Here is a 26,127-nt window from a genome sequence, read left to right on the forward strand (position 1 = left end):
AATTTACTTTTGTATGGTGTGCGTAGGGATCAAGATTCTTTTTCTCCCCATATGGATATCAGTGACTTGGCACTATTTGATATTTGACATTTGTGTTTTAGAAAGAAGAGTTTCCTGTGACTTAATTGGCATGCACTGTTCATGATAATGCTGTTAACCTTCCATAACATCTTGATAATTGTCATTGTAGATATAGTAGTAGTAGTAGCTGCTAAAATATATTTATTTTTTCATGCTTCTAAGTCCCAATTCATGCCACCCCTTCAGTAGACAGGCAGCTCCTTGTAGGCAGAGACAACTCTTAAACTTATTTTAACAAAACATTCAGACATTTCCTGGGTGCCCCATGGCACTGTAGTGGGTATGCTGCGTCCTGTGACTCTGAGTCCCCTAGGCTTTGTGCACTAGAGAAAAGACTTGACATGGTCTCCCAGGGAAGACAAGGACCTGCCGAGCCAGGCCCTTCAGTCCTGGCCTCCTGACCTGCCAGCCAGACTTTGTCCATACTCTGGACCTACTGAGCCAGGGGCGTTCTGACTAGAAGTATGTGTTACCTCAGATGGTTGCTTCAGGGTCAGTTGTTTCAAACTTGGGCTGTATGTTTTAAATGGTTTTTGGCTCTTCCATTGACCCTGCAGACATTGGGACCAGCATGTGATTCTGTAGTACTAAGAATTGTAATACAGAAATGAAATGCAATTCATATCTTTGTTTCTGGAGAAGATGTCTCATGTATCATCTTGGAATATTTTCCGTAACCTATCCCACATACCTCCAACCCACCTCCAGCGCATATACACATTCCACACCCAGCCCCCGCCTATAGTGCATCTTACCTCCTTACACTCCCTTAACCTCGCAACACCACCACACACCCCAGGCCCTACCCCACACACTTCCCCCCACAATAGTACCTCCCTTCTCCCCACACCCTCCCGTTCCCTGCACACCTTCAACCCTCCATGGCACCCCTCCACATGCCCCCAACCCACACCTACAAACCCCAACCCCTTTACACCAATACATATCTCATACACACCTCAAAACACACATAAGCAGCACCACCTTCATACTTCCATACCCCCACTTTGCCTTTCCCTACACATACACCTTCAGCAGCTGAGAGGGACTTGCTGTTTCTAAGCCAGTTGTTCAGAGATCTGGGAGACCCCATAGCGAGCTTGATAAGGCTCAGTCATGCCTGGCCCTCCTCCTTCCTTCGGAGCTTTCCCTTAAATTCTGGGGCCCTGGCTTTTCCCTGGTTTTGTTTTGGAGGGAAGCAACAGCTTGTATCCTTGAAAGAATTCCAAGAGGAAAAACAGTTGCTTCGGCAGCGGTGCCCTGTGGCAGTAACATCCACACTCCTGGGCTGTTTTGATTCAGGGCTCTAAAGAGCTGCTCTGTCTAGAGAAAATGTGAGTGGCTGGAGCAGAAAACATTTGTCCTTTCAAGGACAGCCCCTCTCCCATTGTTTTCAGGGCAGGGCACCACTAGATTTCTTGCAGGGTAATTTGAATCCTGAAGAAAAATCACCTGTGTTTGACATCATCTGGTTAAAGCAGGACTTTCCTGTCTTGTGCTCAGGAGTCCATGACTCAGGCAGCTTCCATCTATGTAGGAAGTGAGAGTGAATGTCTGGGGTGAGGAGTCAGTTTCCACACCTGGCTGTTATAAGTGTTATTGTTGAGGCCTCTCTGTGCACAGAGCCTGGGTGGGAAATGGGGTCAGTGAGGCTGGCCCTTGCCTCAAGCATGGTCAGGCTGGGGCCCCGTGGGGAGGCCGACCTGTGTACACCCAGGTATAATACTGTACACTGCCATCCACGGAGGAGGGGCAGAGGAGAGCTGTCAGTGTCTTGAAGGGAGGGCTTGGACAGGGGGTGGGGGACAACACTTGCATGCATGTCGCATGGAGGAGAGCGCTGAACCCATTGTCGATATACATACATACCCTGCTTTATCTCGTTGCTTGGCTTATGAGTAGTGTCCCCATTTGGGCTTTGTCCCAGGCTGCATAACTCACAAGACAGAGCCTGAGCTGGTAGAGGTGCTGAGAAAACACTTGAGGGATTGAGTGGATGGCATGGAGAGTGATAGCTGTTTCCAGGTGTGAAAGAGGTGGAGGGATTTTAGGCAGAGGAGGGGCAGGAGCAGAACAGGCAGGCATAGAGGTGGTCTGAATTTGGGAAGACGATCTGTGGAAGGCCCTTCTTCCCTGCCACCTCCCTGTCCCCCAACACTGGCTAGCGTTTTCTGACTTGGACTCATATTCTCTGCACACATGTAGGGTCTGCTCTTCTCAACTGTGGTAGCTCGAGGGCAAGGGCTGGGGCTTCCTCTGGGTGACACTAATGGCTGCTCTGGGTGAACTGAGGGAAGGAACAAGGCATGAATGTGGGGATCTGTTATGTGACCCCTTTGTCAGAGGATGAGAGGGCCTCACCCCGAAGACACAGGTGAGAGTCTCAGGCTCCACCATCATCATCACTGTGGTTGGCGCCTACTGACTGAGGACGTACTCTGTGCCAGCCACAGTGTAGGGCTGTCACATCACATGTGTACCCTCACGTAATGCCATTTAGCAGTTGAAGAAACTGTAGCTCTGAGAAGCTAAACTGGCCCAGGTTACCACAGTACACAGTTGTCAGTGCTGGGTATCAACTCCCCATGTGGTTCTGCTTTCTCAACCTTTCCATATGCTGAGCATGTGGATTTTTAAAAACGCTTTGCAGCCAAAGGAAGTGTGTGTAGGTGAGGATAAGACCTTGTGAAGCAGTATTTCCCCCCACAAAAAAATGTGCCAGTTCTGACTTGTTTAAATTTGGTTTTAATTAGGATTTTTATCACTTGTAGATCACACCAGAGAGGAGACAGCTGTCTTACCTTTACTTCTCAGATTATGACACTCCGAGAAGCAGCTGACCAGAGGTTAAAATAGCTTCTAGTCTAGGAGCTTCAGCACATTTTGTTGCTGTTTAAACTTCTGACTTGCCTGGAAATTGACTTGTAAAGAATTTTGCATTTCATACTGGGGTGCCTGATGCTGGGGTCTGGTATATTTCATGCTCAGCTGTGTGTTGGCATGGAGGGAATGGAGAGATGGCCCCTAGCTCAGGTAAGGACCTTGGCTTACATCAGTGATTGGCCGTTGTGGTAGTCAGGAGAGTTGGGGAGGATGCTGGGACCAAGCTCACAGAACACTTAACATCCCGAGTCCCAGCTCCTCCGTTTGCAGAGTGGGCATCACAACCTTTGCCCTGCCCTTATCTCAGGTTCTCCTTGGGGATTGGATGAACAATGGAATGTAACACAACTTTGAGCCCTATAAAGTGCTGGATGCGTTTGTTCCAGGATCAAACCGAGGGTCGGGCTGCTTATTCCCTCGGCCCAATAACGAGATGCAGATGAACTGGGAGAGAAGGGAGTTTTTTTTAATTTCTGCAGCTGGTTACAGGGGGAAGGCCTGGAAATTATCACCAGACCAATTCAAAATTACAAAGTTCTCCAGAGTTTGTGTATCTTCTAAGCTATACATCTATGTGTAAATATGCATTCATGTAAAGACTTAAGTTGTTAACTTCTTCTAGTCTATAACTAAGATCTGAGTCCTGAAGACCTTCCTCTGGACCCTCAGTAAGTTTACTTAATATAAATGGGTCCAGGTGCTGGGTTGATTACCCTTATCTTGTCTCCTGCTAAATCATGGAGGTTTGGGGCGTTCCTTTCAGTCTCCCAATGAACTTGTTTGTGGAGGCCTGGGGAGTTTCTTCAGACCTCCAATAAAACTTATTTAATCCTAAACAGGTCCTGTTAAGAATTCTTCATTATCTTGTCATGCTTCAAGCCTCAGGAAAGGCCTAGGCCAAACTCTTGGTGGGCTTTTGTTACATTCTAGCCTTTGTGTAAGGGCACTGGTTCTATCAGCTTTACATATGTATATATGTATATGTGTGTGTGTGTGTGTTTGTATAGATATATATCTATATATATATATATACTTTTTTTTTTTTGAGATGGAGTCTCGCTCTGTTGGCCAGGCTGGAGTGCAGTGGCACGATCTCAGCTCACTGCAGCCTCCTCCACCTGGGTTCAAGTGATTCTCCTGCCTCAGCCTCCCGAGAAGCTGGGATTACAGGTGCCTGCCACCACACTCGGCTAATTTTTTGTATTTTTAGTAGAGACAGGGTTTCACCATGTTGGCCAGGCTGGTCTTGAACTCCTGACTTCAGGTGATCCACCCGCCTCGGCCTCCCAAAGTGCTGGGATTACAGGCATGAGCCACCGCCGCCCTGGCTAGCTTTTAATATTTAACCTAGCTATTCAGTCAGTACTGAAACGTAGTGGAGGCCTGCGTTAGTGAGACCTGGCCTGCCACACACTTCGTTGTTAGGTTATTGCTATAAATGGCCATGTGTAGCCAAGGCACTTATTTGCAAACAACAGAAATCCATTCTGGCTGGTTTTAGAAGAATACAAAGTGCTTATTATTTTAAAAATCGAACCACTCACAGCTTACCAGGAGTAAAAGAAAAAAAATAATTAAAAAGAACGAGAGCCAGCCTTAGAGGTACACAGCCTGAAAGAAGCCCAACATTTCATAAGAAAAATGGAAAATGGCTCAATGAGGAAACTACTACTGCCTTTGAGTACTAGATACTACAGTTAGCCCTGTTGCCTCGTGCCCTGGAATCAATCTTGAATCAAATCTTATTGCAGCTCCCCTAGAGAGAAGTCTGTGCCACCCTACCCCTACCTCTCTGCAGGTCACAACTCACCATTTGGAGTCTCTTATGGGTATATTGGATCAACAGGGCCAGAGTTACCTTCCTGCTTCAAGGCAGGCTGGGAAAGTGAGTGAGGCACTTTCGGCTTCTGTAGTGAGGGGCAGGCTGTTCCTCCCCCAAGACTCAAGGTGGAGCTTTCATAAGTGAAGGCAGGAGCTCGGGCTCTGGGCAGCCCATAGAATAACTTGGGAACATGGTGCATTTGGACACACCAGTTTACTTGAGGTCGAGACCCGAGGTCTGGCCCTGGCTTCTGCCCTTCTCTTGCTGCACACTTCACCTGGATCTCCTGTGGCCCTCCGGATATTTATGTTGTATGAATGATTTTTATTTTGGGGGGGTGGGTGTGGTGGTGACAGAGACTCACTCTGTCACCCAGGCTGGAGTGCAGTGGTGCAATCTCAGCTCACTGCAGCCTCGACTTCCTGGGCTCAGATGATTCCTCCACCTCAGCCCCCCAAGTAGCTGGGACTACAGGCGCACACTACCACTCCTGGCTTTGTGTTTTTTTTTTTGTGGTAGAGACAGGGTTTCACCATGTTTCCCAGACTGGTCTTGACCTCCTGGGCTCAAGGAATCTTCCTGTCTCAACCTCCCGAAGTGTTGGGATTACAGGCATGAGCCAGTGAGCCTAGCCCCTTATGAATGATTTCTTTGCGTTTCTTCCTATCCTGCCTGCCCTATGTCCAGAGCCCACCTTGGTGACCACAGTAGCCCTCAGAGAGCTGAGTGTGGCCTCATGCAGGCCGCTTGCTCTTCTAGGTCAGCCTCTTGAAGAGGAGGCAGCATGTCGTCTCACTCAGAGGCTCCTCAACTGGGCCATGTATTAGAGATGTGACCCAGGAGTAGGTGGGCTCTTTGAACATTCGGATTCCCAGGTCTTACCATGGAAGATTCTGATTTGGTAGGTGCTGTTTATAACCGTTCCCTGGGCTGCTGCTAGTTTATCCTCTATCAGCTCATATCTGAGGCCTCTGCAGCCCTACCAGTTTGGTGGTTTTCTTATTTTTCTCATTTGGTGTAAGAATGGATGTGATCACACTTCTCTGGCTGTTAGGCAGAAAGCACACCTAAGCCTTGGGGCTGTTTATTTGAGAGAATTTTGAAAGCCTAATGCAATCAGAAAGCCCCTGTTTAAATGTGGGCCTATCTTTTATTAGCCCTGAGCCATTGGTTAAGTTTCTTAGTTGTTCTGAACCTGGTCATTTGTACGCAGTGATAATACCTGATTCCGGGGTAGTTGTGGGGGCCCTGGTGTGCACAAGAGTGAAGTGTGAGCAGATGAGCAAGTACCACATGGCAGCTTGCAGTTGGAAGGGACTGTTCCTCCCGAAAGACTCAGATAGCTGCTCTTCTGCTGTCCTTGGGGTGAGAAGGTGGCTCTCCTAACCCACATCCAGCTTGTTTTTTGGGGGGCCCCTTTGCTTTCTGGCCTTTGCTAAATGCTCTTTATAAAATACTCTAATCATATTGTTGCCACCTCTCTGCCTGTCCTCCAGCTTCTCAGTGCTTGTGAGATAAAGTCTGTAGCCCATCAGGCAGGCCCATCCCACTTCCCCAGTGCCCTTGGATATCACCACTCTCTGCCTGGACATACCGGCTCCTTCTAGTGACCCTGACATTCCCCTCTCTGCCCGCTCAATCTGCATCTTCTCTCTTCTCTCCCTGGACAGCCTGCCCACCTGGCCCTCCAGGTGTTCTCGGGTCCCACCTTCTCATTCCCAGCGGCATTCAGGCTTTGCATGCACTATAGGGTGGTTGTCTGCTTCCCCCTTCCCTGCCCCTGACTTCCGTGAGGGCAGCCATCTTGCTTTAGTCACCTTTTTGTCTGCCCCATGACAAGACTCAGAGACTCTGTACACATTCAAATGAAGAAGCAACTAGGCAGGCACATGGATTTGGGAGTTGGATGGGCTGAGATTTTCCTCAGGGAAAAACAGACTTGCCCACGAGGACAAGTCCAAGAGTTTATTTAAAAAGTGCAGGCAGGCCAGGCATGGTGGCTCACACTTGTAATCCTAGCACTTTGGGAGGCTGAGGCGGGCGGATCACAAGGTCAGGAGATCCAGACCACGGTGAAACCCTGTCTCTACTAAAAATACAAAAAATTAGCCGGGCGTGGTGGTGGGCGCCTGTAGTCCCAGCTACTCAGAGAGGCTGAGGCAGGAGAATGGCGTGAACGCGGGAGGCGGAGCTTGCAGTGAGCCGAGATTGCGCCACTGCACTCCAGCCTGGGCGACAGAGTGAGACTCTGTCTCAAAAAAAAAAAAAATGCAGGCTGTGGCGATGATAAGAGCAAGAAGTACTTCACTGGATGATTGTGAAGTCAGGTTTCTTCGATCTGTAGTTTAGGCGTGGACTGGGGTGCTTTGACAGCCGTCAACACTGGGAAAGAACTGGGCATTTTAGTTGGTCACAGGCTTTGAATAAGCCAGTGGTGTGATGTGGATACCAGGAACACTGATGTCCCAGCTGTGGTGTTGGCTGTCGGTTGGTTGGGAAATAACTGTTTTTTTTTTTTTTTTCAGACAGAGTTTTCGCTCTTTTGCCCAGGCTGGAGTGCAGTGGTGCAGTCTTGGCTCACTGCAACCTCCTCCTTCTGGTTTCAAGCGATTCTCCTGCTCAGCCTCCTGAGTAGCTGGGACTACAGGTGCCCGCCACCATGTCCAGCTAATTTTTGTATTTTTAGTAGAGACGAGGTTTCACCATGTTGCCAGGCTGGTCTCGAACTCCTAACCTTGTGATCCACCCTCCTCGGCCTCCCAAAGTGCTGGGATTACCAGGCGTGAGCCACCGTGCCCGGCGGAAATACCTATTCTTTTAATAAATGGTAGCTCTTATTTCCTTGACCCACCCCATTTTAAGAACAAATCTACCCACATGAAAGGTCACATAGATGCTATAGAGGTTGATGCATCTGGTGCCAGGTTTGAGTGAGGGCCGTTGGCAGCTATCAGGGAAACTGTTTTAGGGGACCCAGAATTGATGTAAACAGGCCTATGGGACTAGGGTGTGTGTGGGAGGCGAAAGGGTATCATTTACAGGGGCCACCCACTGAGGTTTTCAGGTCCTTGCTTGCTGTCTCTATTGGATCCAGCGAAAGTGAACACATAGTGGTTGGGCTTGTTCCTCCTCCTCCATCCTGGGCTCAGCCTAAGGATCCTATCTACCAGCCAGAGTTTGTGGAGAAAGGTCACCTTCTTTTGCTCTACAGGCCTGACAGATCTGGAGGTGGTCAGGTAGCAGCCACATGTCCTCAGGACCAGAGAGTCTGGGTGGTTGTTCCAGTCCCTGGAACTGACCAGGTGGGCCCCCTGTGCCTGACTCCTCTGGCTGTCCACTGTGAGGCAATGGGGAAGGGGTTTCTAGGTGCCACACGAAGCTGTCTCTCACCAGGAGAGGGGTCTTCCAATCTGCATGGACCTTATCATTTGCCTTTGTGATTTGCTCACTGCTGCTCCCCTCGTGAGCTTAGAATGGTGAGGAAGTCCTAGTGGTTGTGAATTCTGCTTTGTGGTGAAGGAGGCTTTTTTCCCCTCCAAGGAAAGGGAAATGGTGGGGTAGGGTGAGAGGGTGGGGAGGTGACTTCATTGCTCACCATCAGTTAGTTTCTTAACCGACATTTTTAGCCCCCCCAGTAATGGAGATGTCTATCCTGATTTAAGGGGGCTTAGTCTACAATTGGCTGCTGCATTTGCTACTGTGGTTAGAGTCCTAGGCTGCAGAGGGACGCTGGTGTGTGCAGGCTCAATCTGCTCTCTTCTGCACTAGCAAAGCTGGACTTTTTTTTTTTCCAAGCTTGAGAAAAGTCATTAGGCATTGACAAGGCTGTGTCAGGCCTGAGTGCCAGCCATGGTTTCCTGCTTCCCCATTTAGCCAGGTGAGGGTCAAGAGAATCTGTTTAGGATATGAGTCAAGATAGTGAGCCACAGCTAGGTTCCTCTGGTTACTTTTATTATTAAGTCATTTTGACAGCAGAATTGAGGAAGATGGAAAAAATACTACCCACAATTGAGTGCGAGTCCGTGAAGTCTTTGGCCATTTGTATGTATGGTATTGCCATGGTTGCAATCATGAGTATGTAGTATAGGACTCTTACCCCTGGCGTTCGTGTGTGTCTGTTGCATAGTGCTGCCTTGCTATTTTAATGCCTCCTCTGGCCCATCATATGAATGTGGCCTGCGTAACTGTGCCCTACAGGTGTTGGGCTCACTGCATAGTTCCACTTCTCCCTACTGTGAGAAACACAGCTCTAAACACCTCTACATACCTTGCTCTTTTATTTCCTTGTGATGTCTTTTGAGACTGGAGTTCTTGGCCAAGAAATGACCATATCTGGGGCTCTCGATGGGTTTGATTGTATCTCTCTGAAATGACACCAGGAAGAGCTGTCAACTGTCATGTGATGACAGATGGAGGAGCCCTAGACACCCTTGAAACCATTTGCATGTGAAAGGTAGGGACAGGAGTGGGACAAGAGCAAAGGGCAGGGGTTCTAGAGGGAATCAGCCTATGTTTGAAGCCTGCCCTGCCATTTGGGCCCTGGCAACCTCTAGCTGTGTGACTCTGGATGGATTACTTAATTGTCCTGGGCTTCCATTTTCTCATCTGTGGTAGGAGAAAGGAGTGCTGACCTTATTAGATTTTTATAGTGATTAATTATTGATTATTTTTGATAATATCAGTACTACTGTTTAATTAATGGAATAATCAGTTGCCTGGCATACTCTTATTACCAAAGAAATGACAGTGTTGTCGTAAGACATGGAGAACAGAGAAGAGTGACATTTGGGTTCGGCACTGCCCGGGGCTCACCTTCTAGTGGAAGATCTTCCAATTTTATGGAACCTAGTTAAAACCACACTCCCAAGAAGTGGGCAGGGTTGGGATTTTTGTCTTCATTTTGCAGGAGAGAAGCAGAGGTGCAGATAGTTGTTGGAAAGGAGGATAGAACAGACAACTAAGGGATAAACAAGCAGCATGTGTGGTAGAAAGAACTGAGGATGTGGCAGCAGGGAGTTGGGCTTCTGTTTATTTCCCAAAACTTGTGCTCTACCCAATGGAAAGAGTATTAGGTATGACATGCCCAGACCTGGTCCAGCCTCAGTTCTTGCATCTGTGCAACAAGGCTAGTGATAACCTAATATGTGGGTGCTGTTGGAAGGCTCACACAACGGAAGTTCCTGTAACATGGGAAGTTAGCATGTGTCTCCTGCCTCCCCAGGTGGTTCCTTTACTATTGGTCCAGCTGCTCTTAGTGCCAGGTGCTGCGAGCAGTGATGGAGAAGCCTCTGAGAGCTTCCAGTCTAGGAAGGAAGACGGATGTCAAACAAAATCTCATGCAGGGAAATAAAGGTAGACTCATATGTCTGGGATGGTTATCATTAGAAGGCGTGGGAAGAACACCTTTCTGCTAAAAGTGGTCATGACCTTTGGCCCACACAGGGGAATGTGCTGAAACCCACCCACTGAGTTTTGTGGTGGGGTCAGAATTAAGGATTCTGTGGGGAAACTTCACAGATGGGTGGTGCCTGTTCTTGTAGCCAGGGGCCTCTTGACACCCCTAAGGGAATCAGATAGCAGAAAGATCATTCTTAATTTGATCCTCATTAAAAAAAATATATATATATTTTTGAGATGGAGTCTTACTCTGTCACCCAGGCTGAAGTGCAGTGGCACAATCTTGGCTTACTGCAAGCTCCACCTCCCTGGTTCACGCCATTCTCCTGCCTCAGCCTCCCGAGTAGTTGGGACTACAGGCGCCCGCCACCACGCCCGGCTAATTTTTTGTGTTTTTAGTAGAGACAGGGTTTCACCGTGTTAGCCAGGATGGTCTCGATCTCCTGACCTCGTGATCCACCTGCCTCAGCTTCCCAAAGTGCTGGGATTACAGGCTTGAGCCACCGCGCCCAGCCCATAAAGATTTTTTAAAAATTGTTAATTGATAAATAATAGCTGTATATTTATGGTGTACAACGTGATGTTTCAATGTACATATACATTGTAGAAAGATTAAATCAAGCTGATTTAACATTTTTTGTGGTGAGACTTTAAAATCTAGGCTCAGCAATTTTGAAATATACATTATTATTAACCGATCACCATGCTGTGCAGTAGCTCCCTTAAACACACTCCTCCTGCCTAACTGGAACTTTGTGTCCTTTGACCAACATCTTCCCTTTCTCCACCTCCCCCGCAACTCCAGCCTCTGTAACCACCCATCTAGTCTCTGTTTCGGTGAGTTCTACTTTTCATTTTTTATTTTAATTTTTAATTTTTTTGAGATACGAGTCTCACTCTGTTGCCAAGGCTGGAGTGCAGTAGTTCAGTTACAGCTCACTGCAGTCTTGACCTCCTGGGCTTGGTTGATCCTCCCACCTCAGCCTCCTGGGTAGTTGGGACTACAGGTGTGTGCCATCACACCCAGCTAATTTTTTATATTTTTTGTAGAGATGGGATTTTGCCCTGTTGCCCAGGCTGGTCTGGAACTCCCGGGCACAAGCAGTCCACCCGCCTTGGCCTCCCAAAGTGCTGGGATTACAGGTGTGAGCCACTGTGGCTGGCCAGTTCTACTGTTTTAGATTCCACATATAAGTGAGATCATGCAGTGTTTGTCTTTCTGAGCCTGGCTTATTTCGCTTAGCATAATGTTCCCCAGATTCATCCATGTTGTTGCAAATGACAGGATTTCCTCTTTTTTTTAAAGCCTGAATAGTATTTCATTGTGTGTATATACTTAATTTTCTTTTTTTTTTTTTTTTTTTAGATATTTTTTTTTTTTTTTTTTTTTTTTTTTTACAGATATCTGTTCTCTTTTATTCTTGTTTATTCTCTTTACAGACGTCTTGTTCCCCTAACCATATATCAAAGCCTGTTATATTCTTCTTTTATTTTATTTTATTATTATACTTTAGGTTTTAGGGTACATGTGCACAATGTGCAGGTTTGTTACATATGTATCCATGTGCCATGTTGGTTTGCTGCACCCATTAACTCGTCATTTAGCATTAGGTATATCTCCTAATGCTGTCCCTCCCCCCAATGCTGTCCCTCCCCCCTAATGCTGTCCCTCCCCCCAATGCTGTCCCTCCCCCCGTATACTTAATTTTCTTTACTCATTCATCCATTTATGGACACAGGTTATTTCCATTTGAGCCTCACTTTTAAAAATTAAAAGTTTAGCATATACAGAGACTTGGCCAAAAAGTAGCACTTTCAGAAAAGGATAGTGTGCTCCATTCACATGAATGTTGTTACATTTTAAAAAATGGGCTGGGCATGTGGCTCATGCCTATAATCCAGCACTTTGGGAGGCCAAGGGAGGAGGATTACTTGAGCCCAGGAGCTCAAAACCAACCTTGGCAATATAGTTAGACCCTGTCTCTATGCCCCCCCTCCCCCCCCCCAAAAACTGTGCATGGTGGCATGCACCTGTAGTCCTAGCTACCTCTATGCAGGAGGCTGAGGTGGGAGGTTTACTTGAGCCCAGGAATTCCAGGCTGTGGTAAGCTATGATTGCACCACTGCATTCCAGCCTGGACAGCTGGACAACAGAGCGAGACCCTATCTCAAAAAAATGCAAATGTAGATCAATTTCTCTTCTGGTTGGTCTAATAGTAATAGGCCTTCTGTTTCCCAGTATGGATCTGGGCCCTGGGTGCTGGGTCCTGGGTTCTCGTTAAGTGCTTTCTTGGTTTTTGTGTCAGGGCAAGGGGTGGGTGAGAAGAGAAGGAACATCTGGTTTCCTAAGAGGGAGGCAGCAAGACCCAGGGTTCGAATTAGGCCCATCACTGATGGACAGCAGGACTTGGAACACTGCAAGATGTCAGCAGGCAGTTTTTCTTTTTCTTTCTTTTTTTTTTTTTTTGAGATGGAGTCTCACTCTGTCACCCAGGCTGGAGTGTGGTGGCGCAATCTCGGCTCACTGCAACCTCTACCTCTGGGTTCGAGTGATTCTCCTGCCTCAGCCTCCCGAGTAGCTGGGACTACAGGCGCCCGCCACCATGCCCGGTTAATTTTTGTATTTTTAGTAAAGACAGGTTTTCACCATATTGGCCAGGCTGGTCTCGAACTCCTGACCTTGTGATCCACCTGCCTTGGCCTGCCAAAGTGCTGGGATTACAGGCATGAGCCACCTTGCCTGGCCAGCAGGCAGTTTTTCATGGTGCAGGGTCATGCGGGACCCTGTACCACATGGTGGACCCAAGTTGCCTTGTATAATCCTCACATGCCCCTGTTAAAATAGCGCCAGCCCCACTTTGACAGGGGAGGAGACAGAGCCTTAGGGAGGTCCCAACACTGGTAAGCAATGTGTCCTGATGTTCCCACTGCCTGCCCAGTCCAAGGCTGCAGGCTGGGCTTCCTGCATACCACAGTGCCCCTACAGGGAGGACCCTGGAGGGAGTTTGGAGCCAGGCCAGACTTCCCAGAGGAACTCGTCCAGTCTGGCTGCATATGAAGGAAGGGGAAGAGACTGGTCTTTGCCCTGCCCTCTGTGTGACCTTCCAAGAGGTTATTTCCTGCTGGGGCCAATGTGGGTGAAGTCTCAGGGCAGTGGGAGGGGCCCTTTGCATACTAATGGTTCTTGTTGTTCCCTCTGCTCTCTTCCCCCTCCGTCCCTCTGTCCCCACTCCCACTCATCCTTTAAGGTGACACTTCATTTGGAAAGCCTCTGTAGACACCTCTTATGCCACCCAAAAAAACACTGCCTTCCCTGGCTGTTGACACCTTCCCTTTTCCCCTGTGGGTCACCACCCCCTTGAGAATCTGAAGAGCTCCAGATTTCTCATCCACTAAGATTCACCTTCTCACACTTGCCTGTGTTTCTGTCTGGTCATTGACCTCTGGAATCTGTGCACCGAGGATAAGAATCCCTGCCCTGCTCTGTGGGCACTAGGTGCCTACTCGTTCCTCTTCCTCCTCAGTACCCAGCATGGCACAGGGGAGCCAGTCAGTATTTGTCGACTAATAAAGTCTGCTGGAGGAGCTCTCTAGTGCCTCCCTTGAGCACTTGCAGCAAGAATAGGATCAGAGTTGACTTGGGCTGGCTCCCCACACCCCTGACACACACGGAGGATATCTGGGCAGGGCCGTGTGATAGGCCTGGCGAGGAGCTGCACTGGCTCTGCATGCTGTGGCCTGGGCCTTGAGGTTCCATATGGATGGTGGGGCCCAGTGTGCCTCTTCTGAGTGGAGCAGGCCCTCCTTTCCACCGCTGAGAGCACCTTGACAGGTGCTATCCCTTGGCACCAGCCTTCGTCAGGCCCTGGGTATCAAGCCGCACCGTTAGAATGCCTGAAGGCTGCCGCACCCTTTCTCTTTGTCCCCTAAGCACCACCACCTTTTTGTCAAAGGCGCCTTCCTTCCCTCAGTGAGTCACCAGCAGAACCTCAGTTGTTTCTGCTCCTCCCTGTCTCCCCACAGCGTTGAGGCACCTCCTTGTTCTAGTCTACTGCTGCTGACCTAGTTCCCGTCCTTATCTCCAATCCTTATCTCTAGCCTGACTGTTCTCCCAGCCTCCCGCTCAGCGCTTTGTTCTTGGTCTGCTCAGAAGCCTTTAGGGAACACATGAACCCACAGGAGAGCAGTGGCTCTTAGCTAATCCCAGCCTCTTGGGTGGTAGTCCCCACCTGCTCCTGCTGACTCTTGGTGAAGCACTGAATGGGGAATCAGATCTGTCTACACTGCACAGATCATCTGACATCATCTTCTAATGTCTTGGTGAAGCAGGTATTACAACACTGCCCTGTCTGCTCACAGGATTGCTGGGAACATCTGATAAGGATGATGGGCGTGGAAGCTTACCATGACCTCTGCGGAGGCACACTGTTCTGGGCCTGTGCCCCGCTGGCTTTTCTGCAGCCCTTTGCTTCCTGCCCTGGCCTGATTCTCCCTGCTCTTCAGGCTTGACTGCTTCGTCTCCCTAAGCTGCAGGTTTTTCTCCTTCATCATTTCCTTGTAATAGTGATATGATGTCAGTATGATTATCCTCATTTTTGTAGATGAGGAAACAGACCAGACAGGCCTTACAACTTGCCCAAGGTCACACAGCCAAGATGAAATGGAGCCCGGATTTCCCCGCTCCTGTGCACGTGCTCTACCACTGTGCTGTGCCTGCTGTAGTTGGTGTCAGGCCAGTGGGTACAAACTGGTACAACAGACATCTGCCCTCTAGGAACTCTTGGTCTAGTCAGCAGATAGAGTGGATGCTCGGACCAAGTCATCCTAGCAGCACATTGAGTGCAGGGGACCCAGAGTGAGGAGCTCTGCAGCCTGACGAGATCTCAGCCTACCCAGGAGAAGCAGAGTCTCTCCCCCTTTCCCACTCCCAGTCTCTGAGCAGTAGAGATCTGTGCAGTTTCTGGTCCCAGGCATGGTGATGTTCAGCCCACTTCTTATCATTCCATCTTCAGGATGAGTCAGACTCTGGGTGACTGCCTTACCCGCTAAGTGCTCTTGGAACACAGCTCCCACCACGGCTGCACCCGACAGGAAGTCCCCCCACCCCAGCATGGGGCTGCAGTGGCCCTGAGGATGGGCACAAGGTGACACTGGGGAGCCTGCCAAGTTTGCCCCAGCATTGTCTGTCTCCTCCTGTCACCTTCAGGCACTATGTGCCCATCTCTTTTGATTTTTTCCCCACCCTGGGCCCAAATCAATTGGAAAGACTCAAAGTGGGGCCAGTTTGGCCTCTTCTTAGGGGGCTAGGATTTTGAGGTCTTGTTTTCTCTTTAACTCTTGAACAGAGGGCAGTTTCCCATGGACATTATAGCAGGCATACTCAGAGCTAATGGGGCATGTCACCTGGGGCCTGGAAGGTGTTTCTGTACCCATGAGTTCCTGTTGAGTCTCTAGCTTCTTCAGGAAGCTAAAGAAGGGTGGGAAGACCCTAGATGAGAAGTTGAATGTCTCTTAACCCTTTCCTGCTTCCCTTATTTCCTTCTGGAAGGGAGAGCTCTAGGCAGCAGCTCCTAAAAGTTTGAGTCCTTGGGAAGTCTTAGGAAGAGGGAGGGGCTTATTCCTTATCCCCTGAACTCAAGTCCTCCTGCTTCGGCACACCTGCCCCCAGTGACAGTTCCCAGCCCTCATTTTAACTTTAACCCCCCTCCCAAACACAGACACACAAACAGCAGCAGGCTGGAGCAGGTCCAGTCTGGGAGTGGAGGATCTCACCTGACTTCTGGTCTTCCCCTTTCCTCCCATGACGCATCTTGTAGGCTACCACAGTGCCTGTTCAGGGTGTCGGCCCTCATGCTGGGCTCAGCCCTCCCACGGTGCTGGAGTAATGCCCTGAGAGCCCTGCCCCTGACACCATCAGGTGAGGCTGGGCCAGCCGTGTGGGCCTGCTCTGCAGGCTGTGACAGTGCTCTTGCTCTGCTGTCATGTCTTTGTAGGCAGTTACCACTCCCAGGAATGCTCTGCCTTCTTTAGCTGCCTCATAATCCCCCAGAGGACATTTAGAATTGAGTTTAAGGATTAGTTCCTTCCCCGACAACACCTATCCCTTGCTAATTCCCTAAGTGTACGAGATATTTAGTAAAGCTTTCCTCACTACTCATGGCACAGAGTTACATTTTCTAAGTTTGCTCCTTTGAGTAGACTTGAGATTCTTGAGGACAGGGTTCTTATTTTATCTTTGTGCCCAAGGTAGACCTGGCCCACAAAGGAGACTGAGGGGTGCAAGGAAAGAGATCTTCATCTTACTGTGGGTGGGAAGGGGCAACAGGAGGACCTAGAGCAGCCTCTCTTCTTCCTCCCTCCTCCTGTAGGCCTGGTTGTTGATTGACCTGCTTCTAGCAGTGGTACTACATTCAGACAGCAATGTGGATTGATTCTGCCCCCACGCTTCATGTGCCATCCAGAGGCAGGTGTACTCATCCATTGAGGGATCCTTCCAGAGAGAGGCGACTGAGGACCAAACTCATTGTTGAAACACCGAGTCTGAGGAGATGAGATGGAGGCACGTCCCAAAATTGATAAACCTCTAGCTGGTCTGATAAAAATGACACAAATTATCAATATCAGTGAACATCACTACAGATCTTACAGACATTAGGCTATTAAGAGAACAATATAAGTCACTTTGTGCCAGTAAATTCAATAACTTAGGTGAAACAGACATCTTGAAAGACATAAGTTAATAACTGACTGGAGAAGAAATAGAAAATCTGTACAGTTCAATAACTAAAATATTTTCCCAAATAAAACTTCAGGCTAAGATTGCTTCACTGAAGTCTTGTGCAACATTTAAGGAAGAAACAGTACCAACCCTGCACAGCTCTAATTTTATTTGTAACAGTTTTGTCCCTGATAAAAAGGATTTCAAACATTGGGAAACAGGTCAGTCAAACTCTGTCCTGAGCAGGGTTGTATTTGAGACCCCCTGAAATCCTGCCTCAAAGGCTTCTTCCTGCTGAAGGCTCTGGGAGGAGGTGAGGGCAGGGGTGCAAGGTCTAGGCATGGAGATGTGGGCAGGGGTGAGAAATGGGGGAGTACCTCCATTAACAGGCAAGTAGGCTATGGGGAGGGCCCCAGCCCAGACCATGACTCTCCTGCCCTCCAGCCATCAGCGTTCCTGAGGTTTACTCTTCTGGAGTTGGTGGAGAGGGTAGCAGTTAAATTGGTAGAGTTTCTGAAGGTTGTCTAGCCCAGGCTCTGGGCTAGGCCTTGAGGTGCTCTAGGAGATGCCCCGTGCTGAGAGGTTCTTGAAGGGAAGGGGTAGTAAAGCCTACATGTGAATAGGAATGGCTACAGGCCTGTGCCCTGGGCCTACGGTCAGACCCTGATTGATATGCACTGGGTAGGCCCAGAGGATTCTTTTGCCTGGGAATCTTAGAAGGCTGCTTTGAGGAGGTGACCTTTGACCTGGCCTCTAGGACTGGCCAGATGGTGTGTTTTCTTGGGGGTTATCAGAGTAGATATTTCAGGATTTGAGACAAAATGTGGAGTGCAAGAGTGTTCTGGACAGAGCAGATGTGAGGTTGAGATGAATGGCTGTTGTCCTGGGGGTGTGGAGACCCAGTGAGAGCTTTGAGCAGAGGTGCAGTGTGGTCTGACCAGTATCTTTGAAGAGGAGGCCAGGAATGTAGATTGATAAGATGAAGAGAGACTTAGGGGAGATAGGTTGGAGAAAGAGAGGGAAAAATGCAGGAGGCAGCTGTATTCTCCAGAGTAGAGGGGAAGGCTGGCAGGCAAGGGTGGAGGGGAATGGCTGGGGGCTTGGTTGTGGTGGGGGGCTAAGGAGGTGGTAGAGGAGACTAGGGATTGGGAAGGGGGGAGAAGATGGCAAGATTTGGGAAGGGCGTGGAGTAGGGAGTGGGGGTGGTGAGGCATTGAGTCTGATTTAAAGGTCTCAGGGTGAGCGAAGTGTCTCTAGATTCCTGGGGAGGCTGTGCACCTAGGGCCCTGCCTACTTTCCTACTGAGTGTCCAGCAGGGCCTAGGCTTGGACTTGGGCTGGCTGTGGCCGCATCTGAGCACATGGGGCCAGGTCTCAACTGTGTGGGGAGAGCAGGAGAGGCGGGTAGAATCAGAGCTCTTTAGAAACTCAGCGCCACTCTTCCACTCTTGATAGCCTCTCTCTCGTCTCCTTGGCAAGAACGAGGGCCAGGCATCAGGACAACCTGGATCCAGACTTGCAGCTACCGCTGATAGGTTCTGTGACTTTGGACAAATCTTTTCCTTTTCCCTGACTGCCATTTCCCAGGTTTTCCCATGGGTTAAATTGAGGACCTAGAATGGGTGATCCTGCGAGCCCTCCAGGTCTGAGGCTCTTTGAGTCTCTCAGGTAGGGGTGAGCTTCAAGTGGTCTGCGCTTCCCTCCACTGTCCCGGGCAGCAAAGGGCCATATCTTGTGATTCAGGCCAGTGTCACCAAAAGCGATTTTCCTTCCAGTGAATGCCCATTGTCCTATTTATGAATCACTCTTTGTCAGGAAGGCTGAGGTACACCTTATCTCCCCAACTTGTGTGGCCTGTTCATTTGTTCACCTGCTCCTGCCACAGATGTGAATCTGTATCTTTTTTGAGCCCCTGCTCTTTGCACAGCATCCCAGGCTGGGGTCATTTTTAACCTCACGCTGTCTGCAGAGCTAGTGCTGCCCCTCACCCACCAGATTGCTGGGCATTTTTTAAAGTCATTTAGATAGTTGGGTGTTTTCTCATTTGTTAATGAATAACTGGGCCTTTGCTGAGGCACTTGAATGTCTCTGGGGCTCCAGGAGGGTGGTGGCAGCTGTTTGACCTTGCTTGAGAGCTGAGAAAGGGCATGGTATTTGCAAAGCACTCCTCCCAAAGGCTGGACACTTTCCCTTAGTCCCCGCCTGCTTCTGCCAGGTGGTTCAGATTAACAGAACCCCTGTGGAAAGGAGTCTTCCTTTGTGGCTGGGGGTCTTGCCTCATCAGCCCAGTGTGGGGAAAGAAGAGCACTTTCTGCTTTTCCTTCTCTGCCCTGACCCAGGGCAGGTGTCTGCCACTCCTTTTCCTGAGGTAGGCACTTCAGGGAGTAGCCTTCAGGGTGTCCGCTGGTTGGGAGTCCGGAAGAAAATTTTTGCTAGAATGTGCAGGCTCTGGCTTGCTTCATCAGCTAGTCTTCTGTCAGGGAGGGCTACATGTGTCAGCAGGGCCCCTGTGGAAGCCCTGTCCAGGTCCCAGCAGCCCTGGGAGCCATTTGGAGAATCCTGACTTGTTTCTCAATGAAGCATTTATACTCTGTTCTCCCTTCCCTCTTTGGCCATCACCAAGCATCTGCCTGTCCACCCCAGGGCCTGCCTTGCCCAGCAGAGGTCAGTGGACTCTCCCCAGTCTCTCCTCAGTTTCTCTATTGCCTAAGAACGCTGGTCAGAGCCCTCTGTGTTCGGCTATTGCCTGCCTTGACCGTCTTACCTGGCAATCATCGTCACCCCCTTCCCCAACCCCAGTCACCTGAATGCTCTTCAGACCACACCCTGCCTTTGTTCAAGCTCTGCTTCCCACTGAGAATGCCCTTCCCACTCCTATCCCCCTATCTTGTATCACCCAGTTCTGCCCAGCCCATCTCTCAGTAGGAAACCCCTCACCCATCCCCCAAGAACCACGTTCCATGTTGACCTGTCTCATGTAGCTGCTGTCACTTGGTCAGTTATTTTGTTCCCGCTGCCTCGTTGCCATGAGATGAGCTGCCCTGAGTTGGGGTGGGGGGCATCTTGATCTGTTCACATGACAAAAGCCTTTCTCTGGGCCAGGCCTCCAACCTGGTTTTGGTAGTCTGCTCCCCGGAGGTTGTGTGGCCAAGGAATGGCAGGGTCTGGTTGATGCCTGCAGTCTCCACATAAAGCAGATACCATTCTTAGGAAGGCAGTTGTCAATGGCATAAATAAATGTCTAGGAAAGGTAGTTTAAGCAACTGTTTTACTTATAATTTATATGCAGGCTCCAGCGCATTCTGTGTCCACCAGAGCAGGCTCCCAATGGAAGGAGCTCACAGATCTCTCTCAGAACACTGCTCTGCGAGAGTCGAAGGCAGGACGCTGCCATAGTGAAGTGAGCATTGCCACCTTCTGGAGTGCCAACCCTAGCATGCAGGGAGACCCACGACGGCTCTGCCTTGGGGCCTCTCAGTCCATGCCCTGGGCCCCAGGTGTGGTCACACGAATTTGCGCATGTGCACACATGCCCTGCGTCAGTTTGTCCACAGGCAGGCTGACCTAACAGAGGTAATCACATAATAAGGGAGAAAGTCCAGGAAGACATTTTCTGCTTCAGGTGGAAGCAGTATGGCAGTTTCCTTCTGTTGTGGCCCCCAGTGTACCTGAGAACAAGCATAACATGTCAAGGTTGAGATGAACATGACTCTCTAGACTTCAAAAAGAGGTGCAATTGGTGGGAAGTCAGAAGAACCAGATTAAGAAAATTTTCATGGAAACTTCAGACTAATTCCCTTTGCCTCTGTCTCCCTGAATACAGCATAGGCCTAGGCAATGAATCTTGTTTCAAGCCTGGTCCTAGTTCGTGTTACTTCTAAAGCGAATCAAATAGGTATTTCTGGAGAGGACTCTGGCCTGAAAGATGTCTCAGGAGGCCTGAGCTCTCATCCTGCCCTGGTTGCTGGTGACTTCTTCCCCCAGTCTTTCCTAGCTTAGCAGGTGGTTCTGTCTAGACCCATGAAGGTGACTGGTGGCCTGCCAGCATGGCCCCTCCATGGCACCAAGTGGCTGCATTTCTCACCACCTAAAGCCATCCAGCTCTTTCTGCGAGTGTTCTCTAAGGGCTACCAGGTACCTGGGACTGGGCTGGAGTTACGGACTTTTTTTTTTTTTTGAGATGGAGTCTCGCTCTGTCGCCCAGGCTGGAGTGAAGTGGCTTGATCTCGGCTCACTGCAAGCTCCGCCTCCCAGGTTCACGCCATTCTCCTGTATCAACCTCCCGAGTAGCTGGGACTACAGGTGCCCACTACCACGCCCAGCTAATTTTTTTGTGCGTTTTTAGTAGAGACGGGGTTTCACTGTGTTAGCCAGGATGGTTGCGATCTCCTGACCTCGAGATCCGCCCACCTCGGCCTCTCAAAGTGCTGGGATTACAGGCATGAGCCACCATGCCCAGCCAAGAGTTACGGATTTTTAAATTCTGCACAGGCAATGAGGCTCCAGTTGTGCCTATGAGATGCAGCAGGCATGTACCCTGCTTGGAGTCTGGGACACCAAGCTGGGCCCTGCCAGGTGCCGCCTTTCTGAGATGTCCTGTTCTTTAGCTCCCTGGGCCACGTGGACTGGAAGTAGGAACTTTCAACTGAGCTGGTGGTTTTCTCCCTTTCTTTGCAGGACAAGGAAGATGGGGAGCCAAAGACCAAGCATCTCAGAGAAGAGGAGGAAGAAGGCGAGAAGCACAGGTAATGCCCGTGTGCAGCTCCAGGATCTGCTCTCTCCTCCAGCACTCATCGGTCTCCCAGTCTCTGGGTCCTCCGAACTCTGTTCAGTGTCTGCCTTGTTCCTTCCCCTCTTCTTTCTGCCCATGGCTGTCCTGTTCAGACCTTAAAATCTCAACATCTCAGAAGGCCCTTGTTGAGGCCTTCTCTGTCTCCTTTCCCTCATTTTCCATTTGGCTGTTACTCAGCCCCCAGCATTTTCTTCCTAGCCCTTACATTATGCCTTTTTACCCTTCTCATACACCTTTTGTGGCGTGGTTCTCCATTGCCTGCTGAGTAAGTGCCCCTTCTGCACCTGGCATGTGAAGCTCTGCCTGGGCCATCTGGCCTCATCCAACCTCCTCTGGTTTCCCTCTAGCCAGAGCCCTTTGTGGTCGGCCCTTGCCACCCCTGGCCAGTCAGCATTTCCTGACCAGTCTTTTGTCTGTCCTCTCAGCCTGGAGGTCCTTCTCATCTCTCCTATACCTTTGATGTCTGGGTCTTCACATAGAGTTCGGCTCAAAGGGTGCCTTTCTCGTTGTCTGTGCCCCTCTGGCTTCATTTCCCTCTGTAGTGTTTATCTTATTTTGTCGAATACTATCATCTGGTTGGGTCCACTTAAGTTGCCTAAACACAGCACACATGAGGGTCTTGGGTACCCTTCCCTCATGATTGCAGGCACGAGGTCTTCCCCCGCAGTCTTGAGGGCTGCAGCCTCCACAGAGCCTCAGATGCTGCTTTGCCTCCCAAAAATCTGGAGCCTGGAAACTGTTGCTGGAACCAGTGTGTGGGGTGGGGCGAGGCAAAGCTGTGCCGTTGATCTTTGTGAGCAGAGTGTCTGACTACCACTCCCGTGTCAGCAGTTCCAGAGGTCTCATGTCCTCCCTCCCATGCCTAGCCCTGAGACGGGGCTCTTTTCCTGGGGCCAGACTGTGTGTCTTTCTGGACAGGTTGCCTTGATTTCCTTTGCTCTGAGCAGCTTCCTTCAGGCACAGGGGGGTGTAGATCTTGATGGGCTTAGGCCCTGCTTTGCACAGGGGGAGTGGGAGAGGGAATGCTCTTTAGAGGAAGCTGGGCAACCACACCAGAGCAGGCTTTCCTAATGCCACAGCCTTTTTTCACCTTCACCAGTATGAGTAGAACCTCCCCACATGTGGGGCTCACCTCTGCCTTTGTAATCAGGAGCAATCACAGACATGACTTACGAAGTGTTTTCACACCATCTTGAGAGCCCTGCAGAGTCCATGCCCCCTACTCGGGTTCAGACATGCTACCAGCTCTATGCTGAGAGGCTGGTGATGCTAAACGGTGAGTGGGTCTGCTGACACTGCGCCTGGGGCTTTTTGTTGGGCCTTAGCCCCCAGCTCTTGAAGGTCCCTGGCTGGTGATGGGAAGACGAAGGCCAGTTAGTTGCTCCTTTGCCAGGTGACCCCAACATATGTGGCTTTATGGGTGGGTGCTGGCACAGTTTCCCCCATTCTGTGGTAACTACGTATTAGAGGCCCTTTGATCTTCCGGTTTGTTCTTAGTTTCTCAAAAACTGGAACTCTGGCTGGAGCCTGAGTTCCAGTTTCTGGGCTTTGATTTGCTGGTGGTTTTTTCTCTGATCCCCACCCCTCCCCCTCCTCGATGAGAAAGAAGGGTCACTGGTTTAGCAGGTGGGTGGGTGGGTCATACAGTAAGAGGCTTGAATGTTGAACCATGTGGTTGTGAATCTCAAACGTGGTGTTGAGTGAAGGAAAAAGCAGGTTTCAGAATTGAGGCATACAGGGCAGGAACATTTATATCAAATTTAGGAACATAAAGTGATATATGTGTGTTACTCAGTTGACAAGTACTGACTTTATTGGTTGTCTGCTCTGTGCAGGGCACCATTGTGGGCCCCTGGAAGGCAACAGCAGACAAAGTACAGCCCCTACCCTCATGGAGCTGACATTTTCTGGAAGGAGGCAGGCTGTTAACAAAGAAGCAGGTGTGTGATACAGTGTCAGGTGCTGCCAAGAAAGTGAAAGCAGAAGTGTAAACACCTACATGAGGAGTGATGCCTCCGACTGATGCCTGGGGAAGCAAGGAGGAAACAGGATTAGGGAAAGGCTCTATGATGTGTGATTTTTTTTTTTTTCTCTTTTTTGAGATGGGGTCTCACTCTGTCACCCAGGCTGGAGTGCAGTGGCGCTATCTCAGCTCACTGCAACCTCCACGTGGCTCCCAGGCTCAAGCGATCTTCCCACCTCAGCCTCCCAAGAAGCTGGGACCACAGGTGCGCACCACCATGCCCAGCTAATTTTTTGGTACAAAAACAACGTGGTTTCACCAGGTTGCCCAGGCTGCCCAGGCTGGTCTCAAAGTCCTGAGCTCAGGCAATCCATCCACTTCAGCCTCCCAAAGTGTTGAAATTACAGGTGTGAGCCACTGGGCCTGGCCAATGATGTGTAATTTTGTTGTATCAAAAGAAAAAAAAAAAAAAAAAAACAGGAGGGGAACAAACCTGTCTGGAATATGGCAAAACATTGCTTTTATTGACTCTGCAGGAGGTGAGTGTATGTGTTAGGTTATTCTCTGGACTTTTCTGTGTGCCTGAGATATATCATAATGAAAACTGTGGGAAAAAAAACAAAGGGCATGTGTAGTTCCAGGCTCCTGTCAGTGAGTTCTACATAAAAGAGGCCCTGCCATATGAGGACCTGCTTCCTGTTAGGTCTTACATGTCATTTGTAGTGGAGCACAAGACCTGCTCTGAGGCCGCGTCCTGAGCCCACTGAGCTGGGCAGGTGCAGGGCCCTGTTTTGTTTTCTCACCGCAGCCCAGGGACCAACCACGCTGGACATTGAATTGGGTTCTGCTTCAGCTCATCATATTCTTCTGCTTTGCTCTAATCTGGCCTCTTTTGAGGCAGTGGAGTGTGGTGGAACAGGTTTGCCTCCCAGTCGTTGAGAGCTTGGCTTTCGGGGCTGTCCTTCTAGAGACTTTGGGCAGGTGGACTTCTAGCATCCCGTACCTGGCAGTGCCTGCTACTCGGTCACTCCCTTGGTTGCCAGGAAGCCCAGCCTTAGCAAGGAGTTGTGCCTGTATTTGTAGGCCCCAGAGAAAAACAGACTCTTCTGACTTTAACAGATCCGGAGCAGAGGGCTTGCTCAGGTTATTTAGAAAGGCAGATTAGAACATTGGTTGCCTAACACAGAGCCAGACCCATGTGGACTTAACTTTAGACTGCAGGGTCCAGGGCTTGGGGATGATGGACTTTCCAGGAAGAGCAGGATGCAGCAGAGGCCGTGTCCATCCCGGGGATCTTGCTTTTTATTTGTACCCCAAGTCTGGAAAGGGGCTCTCCCGCAGGATGCTTATGGGTTGGGAGCTGATTCCAGAGAACCGCCTAGGCCATAGCCCCTGCTACAGCCTCCTTTGCCACTGGAGAGAAAGAAGTGACCTTCCATTCCATTGGAGAGATGACCCCTGAGGCCATTTGCCAGTGAGCATCCTTCTTCCTCGGCTGCTGGGAGGCGAGAACAGCCTACTTCAGTCAGGGTCACTCTGGGTTGAGCCCAGGTGCCAGGTGGGAAGCCCCACTGGCACCAGCCATTCTGGAGTGTGCTGAGAGGAGTGTGGTGCCCACTCGGGGATGCTTTCAGCTAACACTGTCCTGCCTTCAGTGGGACAAGGCCTTGTGGAGAACATACCTTTTAAAACTGGAATCCAGATGGTAGGGTTTGGGCGGCAAAGGTCCAGAGGCATGAATCTGTAGTGTGAAAGGGTGGGTGGTATAGCTTCTTGTTGGGGAGGCATGAACAGACATCACCCCAACTCTCCCACACAGTGTCCCTGGGAGCCCCTTCCAGTCTGACCCCCTCACCGTCTCAGGAGTGATGCCAAGGGAGTTACACAGATCTGCATCTGAGACCCAGGGCCCAACCTGGATGGGAAAGACTGAGTTGTCTCTGATGCTTCCCTGACCCAGGCCCTACAGAGAGATGGAGGGGGCACCCTCCTCTTTCCCTTGTTCCCTAGTTTCTCCTCTTATGCCCTGACCAGGATTCCTCCCTGAGTCATTCCATCCCACACTGCCACTCAGCTCTGAACTCTAATGACTGGGTGACCCCAGGGCCTGCTGCCTGTGAGTGTCTTGGCTCCCTATGTCTCATTAGCTGGCAGAGAGCAGGGTCCATCTGCCTCAGTTACTCTCCAGGTCACTCAGTGTCCCCTGCCTGGTGGTCAGTTCCATATATTGATGTAGCTAGTTCATCATGCTTTAAATGTTTTTTTTTCTGTTTTAATTTAGGGACTTAGGGAAAGAACACATGTTGAGAAGAAGATTGGTTCAGCAGCAGTCCCTGAAATGAAAGGACCTAGACAGATGGAGCAAGGTCAAGCTTTGGAAGCAATTCCCAGGTTTGAGGCCAAGCCCTGCCAGTTATTAATTCTCTAACCCTGGGCAAGTCACTTTGCCTCAGTGAGCCGCAGAGTCTTCAA

The 26,127-nt window shown here is 49.9% G+C and overlaps 1 protein-coding gene across 8 annotated transcripts in view; it reads left to right on the forward strand.

Annotated features, from left to right (window-relative positions):
* The window catches only part of CCDC12 (coiled-coil domain containing 12), a 78,176-nt gene that overhangs the window by 27,249 nt on the left and 24,800 nt on the right, over window positions 1-26,127 (forward strand). For 4 of the 8 annotated variants that reach the window (XM_032161779.2, XM_058442033.1, XM_032161778.2 and 1 more), the window contains 2 exons: window positions 21,578-21,645; window positions 25,937-26,046. In XM_032161779.2, coding sequence (XP_032017670.1) covers window positions 21,578-21,645; window positions 25,937-26,046 — 178 coding nt within the window. The remainder of the gene's footprint in view (window positions 1-21,577; window positions 21,646-25,936; window positions 26,047-26,127) is intronic. The other 4 variants (XM_058442035.1, XM_058442036.1, XM_058442034.1 and 1 more) reach the window with 1 other exon arrangement.

This window comes from Hylobates moloch, unplaced genomic scaffold, assembly GCF_009828535.3.
Source record: "Hylobates moloch isolate HMO894 unplaced genomic scaffold, HMol_V3 SCAFFOLD_8, whole genome shotgun sequence".
NCBI classification, from domain to species: Eukaryota; Metazoa; Chordata; class Mammalia; order Primates; family Hylobatidae; genus Hylobates; species Hylobates moloch.